This window comes from Macaca nemestrina, chromosome 10 (genome assembly GCF_043159975.1).
Source record: "Macaca nemestrina isolate mMacNem1 chromosome 10, mMacNem.hap1, whole genome shotgun sequence".
Classification (NCBI taxonomy): domain Eukaryota; kingdom Metazoa; phylum Chordata; class Mammalia; order Primates; family Cercopithecidae; genus Macaca; species Macaca nemestrina.
In genome coordinates, this window is record NC_092134.1 from 58838356 (window position 1) to 58843917 (window position 5562).

Here is a 5562-nt window from a genome sequence, read left to right on the forward strand (position 1 = left end):
TGAAAACTAATTGATAGTAGATCCCGACAGTGAATTTTAATAAAAGTAGTAGAAATCTTACTTAAGGCAAAATAATCTTGGTGAAATTTCATTTGAAGAATTTCTCTTGTTATGGTTGCATCATGGGTTTTACACGTCAAATTTTTAAGTTTTCCCAAATCACCACGTTGGCCCTGGTCTATTTAAACTGGACAGTGACAAGTACATTGAGTGCTCCTAGAGACTCAATACCATGTTACACATCTATAAGCTTCCCTGAGGTATCCTATTGAGTCAAAGATTCTTCTCTGGACCCATTTCTGAAATTTTTATTAATCTCAATATTATTTCCAATATGAAACTTTAATAAATTAGAACACTTAGCAAGAGACTTATTAGGACACAGGATCACTAAGTAGTTTCTAGGGAAAGTGCTCAAACTGTGGGTTAGGAATGGGATGAAAAACCTCAGAATTAATATTAAAAATGAAAGATCTAAATTGTTGAGGTAAATTTTTTTTAAGTATTGAGAAAAAAATTACAAACGCAGAACCATCGTCTGTTGTGAATCACTTACCTTTTGAGAGCAAGGATATTAGCTTAAATTGATGGTAAAATGTACATACTAGGATATATTGAGTTCAATTCAAATGGAACTATCTTTCACAGTGGGCTTTTAGTGACAGCACTGGACTTACTTTAACACCTTCTTACCTCATATGGAAAAGGGATGATTGTATATGGTTTGACTCTTTCACTGTATGATACAGACAGTTAAATTTGCAGGCCAAATTGAGAAACAAGGGTGGACAGTTTCTCCATTCTGATAGAACTCCTGTTAGGGAGAAAGTATTAAGGTTCAATAGCAATTAATTCAACATTTATCTTATTATGTCGATGCCTGAAAACATACAGTTTTAAAAGATGCATATAGAGTCCAAATAGACATTTTTTAAAATTTTGTTTATTACTGTTTACCAATGGGGAGATGCAGTTTATTTACATCAGCAGCCATAGGGGAAAGGGGAATACAGTTAGTCAGCTATCTGCATAGGATGGACTACTTATGCAAAAATAAGAATCTCCAAAACAAAGGACAGTGGTGAGCTTCACTACCCTCCCCCGATGATCCCAGCATGCGATAATGCCAGGCAGTGGTCCCTGGGCATGCGATGGTGGGAACTAATGTATGGAAGAAAAAGCCACAAACCACAGAAATTTTAAAGAACCCCCCCCTCCCCCATAACACATACATACACACACACACACACTCAGATACATAATAGGATTGCAGGGTGATCAATACACTTAATCAAGAAGGGAAAAACAGGAATTCTGTTGTTAAAAGGAAGATAGGTAGGGAAAGGGAGAGTTCCTAACCACTGTCAACTATATGGTAGGGAGCATTCTCTCCCCAGAAAGGAGTCTGTACCCTCTGGGCACCTGTTGGACCAAGCCCACCTTATACCCATCCAGGGTAGGGGGCTATTGCCCTATTGGTAGAGGGGCCAGAAACAAACAAAAAAACAAAAACAAAAACAAAAAAAGAGAGTAATATGAACAAAGTATTACTCAAAACTACTTCCCACTTCCTCCTCTAACCAGGAGAAAAGGCCAGAAAGAAAATAGTAATTTCAGGATTTGAGTTCCCTATCTGAAGGTAGAGGGATTGGACCGTGGCCTTTCTCCTTTACTATCATCCCACTTCCAAGACATTGTTAGGAAGTAGGCCAGAGTCTCACTTAGACTCTCCTTTCTTCATCCTCTTAGATATCTACAAGTCAAGGGCAAAGATATCTCCAAATTATTTTAGCTTTTGCAAGGTTTGATTTTTTTTAAAGTTACTGTGACTCTTTAAGACTAATCTGTAACTAGGCCCCAAGCCTGATCAGGACAACTCTAAGAGAAGGCAGTAATAGTTCCAAGGCCCAATCTCTATGGTTTCCTTAATCCTCTACAGTATGCAATCTACATCAGTCTACACAGTCTAAATAGTACCTTCTGGGATAAGGACCGATACATGCACAGCAAGGGTTAGAGAACGGGTAAGGACCAACTCCATCCCCCTGTGTGTCAATCAGCCTTTACTGCTCTTCTGCTTAGGTCCTAACAACCAGTATTGAAATGGAGGTGGGAAGATACAACTCCTTATGAAGTAAGACACAGCAAGAGGGCACACTAGCAAGGCAGTCCTATACAGGAGAAATGCTTAGGCATGATACTGCATTTTAAATACAAAAAATTAAGTTCTCTTCCAATTCCAATCCCAACAGAGGGAGCCATACGAAAGATTCTTTTCTGAATCTTCTACAAAAACAAGAGACAAAAGAAAGAAAGAAAAAAGAAACAAAAACAAAAACAAAAACAGAGGCCAAGAAAAAAGAAATTGGGCAGGCTTCAGAAGCAGGAGCATTGAGCTGAATTGAAACTGGTCAATGTGAGAGCTGGAGTGGAAGCAGCACCTGGGGCACCAGATAGGCAGTGGAGCAAGGGACAGGAGGAACACGGGGCCAAGCCAGACAGATGAGGCTGGACCCCCTACTGGGGCACAGAATGAGGTAAGAAAACATTTCAAATAAAGCAGCACCGTTCTGCTCACCTCGGGGCTCCCACCCCTTTATACTTCATAAACCCTCGCTCAGGGAATAAAGTGGAGGGTAGTTTGATATGTGGCTCTTACTTCCCATCTTCCCCTATACCATTCCCTAAAGTCAGGAGATTCTGGAGGTCTTTCTCTGACATCTAACAATAAAAGGACTGCTCCTCTTGTCAAGATCCAAAGGGGACCAAGTGGAAAGGACTGCCCCTTTCGAGGGGCAGAGAGAAGGTGGTGACAGTCTGGATGTTCACCATAGCAGAGCTCTGACTACCCAACCAAAGAAACAGGGACATTCAACAGGACTCTGCACACAGTCAGATGAGATAATCCAGTCCTGCTCCTTGGCTCCTAGCACTAATCCATTCACATTATTGGGGGCAGCTGAAAGTGCCCTCTGGGCTCAGTTTTCAAACCATAGCCTCCTGCACAGCCATGATGCTCTTCTATAGTTCAGTCCTGACCCCAGGGTGGGAGGCAGGTAGTGAACTGGCTTAATGACCAAGTCATACCCATGGAGTGGCTAGGTAACCAGTAACTCAGAGTAGGAAGTGACTGCCCTACTAAACTTATGTCCACAGCATAACACATCCAGACATGAATCTTGAAGTTTTTGAGAGATCGTGCATAGTTGCAGAGGTCCCTGCTACCTCCCCAGGGGATCATAATCGAATCCTCAGCCTGCCTGGACAACCAAGTTGTCCATTTGCCAAGCCTATGCCACCAGGTTGGAGGGCAAGGAAGAGGGCTCTGCTCAGCCAAATGCTAGGCACTGTCCTCAAGTCAGCTGAATCACTGTAAAGTCTGGACTTTTGGGAAATAGGTGGTTTTGACCTTTTCTTCTTGCTGGAGTCAAGGCTACAGAGCTTCCCTATCAAACTTGAGACTTCTTTTTCTTGGATTTCACAAATTGAAAATGTTAGTATCCAGATCTTGCACCTGACATTTACTTGTCTCAGAGAAGCCCATATCAAAGGTTCAGATATCAAAGGGGCAGTCCCACTGCAGGCCACTGATTACGGCCTGACGAACTGTGATGTCCAAACTGTCCAGGAAGCCCTTGACATCAGGCAGACAGAAACGCTGAGGAACCAAAAATTTTATATGCTGGGCACACAACTGCTCACCTGTGCATTGGGGGGCACTACAGAATCTTGCGCACATCCTGGTGTGTTTAGAGATCAACAGGCACTGCATGGCCCGCAGGCTGTGCAGCTCCTCCTGCCCAGGGCTTCAGAGCTTGCTCCAGGTAATACACTTTAAAAAAAGGATTCCTAAATTATCCACTTTGGGTTTTTAAATGCTAATATCTTCAAGGGGAATTAGAACTTTTGTCTGATTTTTCTACTTTTTTTCTACTTAGCTTACTCCTCCAAGCCACAGGACCAGTCTATGTTATTGTCCTGGCCACTTTCAGACTCTCATTTTGCAGCTACTGGAATTCCGGAGGTGAGCGCTGCAGCTGCTGATCAGGCCCATTCCCAGGTTCTCCGGGAAGGGAGCAAAGCGGTAGGCGGCACGCTCCTTTGTCTTCCACTGGCTGAATGCCAAAATCCTTCACGCTACCAGTCTCTGCGAACTCCAGGTAGAAGTAGCCGCACTTGACTGCCCGGTGCACCTCAAAGCAGAATCCCAAACAAGAATCCTCTATCAGGTCTACGTAAATCTCCTGAGCGATGGCCTCTAGCTTGTTAGTATCCAGATTGGCCAACGAAATTTCCTCCATTTTAATTTGTAAACGACTGCGGAGAGGGCGCTCGTTTTACTCACGGCAGCAACACGTCTGGCTCCACGGGCCGCGCCTAGGCCTAGACGCCTTTCAGAGCCCAGTCCTCTGGCAGCGGGGTCGGTGGTGTCGGCGGCGGCAGCAGCAGCGACAGGGGCGACTGCTCCGGAATCCCAAGTCCTTCTGTTTGTTTTGGTGTATCCCGGGTTGCGGGCCTTTTAGCTGCGCCTGGCCCAGGACACACCGCCAAACCTTCTCAGCGCCTCACCCAGCCGCCGGGGCCTCTTCCGCTCCCCTGTCGAGCCTAGCCCCGCCTCCCCGCTTCCGCTCCTCAGAGCGCCTGCGCAGTGGTTCCGCGCAGACTCTTGGAGCCTCTCAGCGCGCTGCGGCTTTGAGAGCGTTTTAGTTTGTGAAAAGGAACGCAATGAACGTAGTGTACGACTTCCATTATCTCCGATTATTAAAAGATTGCGAGGATATTATTTTATGTTACTTTATTTGTAAATTTAAACATTCGCTAATTAATTCAGCAGCCATGCTTAACTGATGTCCTCTGAAAAACGGAAAAATTTAATAATATGCACTGTTGTGGTGTGATTGGAAACATTTTAGGAACAGTTCTCGGGATGTGTTTGAAAATTTGACTTACATGATTGACTAGTGAATCGTTTATAGCAATGCCGCAGTTGTCATTTAAATCCACTAGATGGTGCAAGGAAACAAATTACAGCATAATTTATCTTTAGGTCTTTTTTTTGAATGAAAAAACTGGAAACTTGGCACTAAAGGCGTAATTCATATATATTGATCAAATAAACCCATGGCATCTATCTCACTTATAAGATCATTAAGGCAATGTGACTATAAAGAGATGGTAATGTACACCTCTAAAATAATTCAGAGAAAAAAATTAGGTGTGTATTCTGTCTTAAAGAGGGAGGAAATCTGAAATATGTTAAATATATGGGAGATAAAACTTTTCCTAAAATTATATGCATGATTTGTGAGAACGGGAGCCAGTCTACCTAAGTTTAAATCCCGAAGCCAACATTTAACAGTTTAGTGTTTCCTCATCTGAAAGAAAAGCTAATTCTTATTTCATGGTTAAGATTAAATTATATTTAAAAAAATCTTGCAACAGTGCCTTACATATGAGTAATGGTTCAGTAAATGTTAACTATTTTTAATCATATTAGTTATGAACTTGAATATAAGAAAAATCGCTGTAGTATTTCCTTTATTTTTTGCTCACTTTTTGGTC

At 42.7% G+C, this 5562-nt stretch overlaps 1 protein-coding gene across 1 annotated transcript; it reads right to left on the reverse strand.

The window, feature by feature from the left end:
- Positions 1–923: 923 nt before the first annotated feature.
- LOC105473351 (ataxin 7 like 3B) lies at positions 924–4609 on the reverse strand. The gene has a single exon (XM_071071437.1). The coding sequence runs from the start codon at positions 4299–4301 to the stop codon at positions 4008–4010; it is 294 nt and encodes a 97-aa protein (XP_070927538.1). The 5' UTR covers positions 4302–4609; the 3' UTR covers positions 924–4007.
- Between the last annotated feature and the right edge of the window lie 953 nt (positions 4610–5562).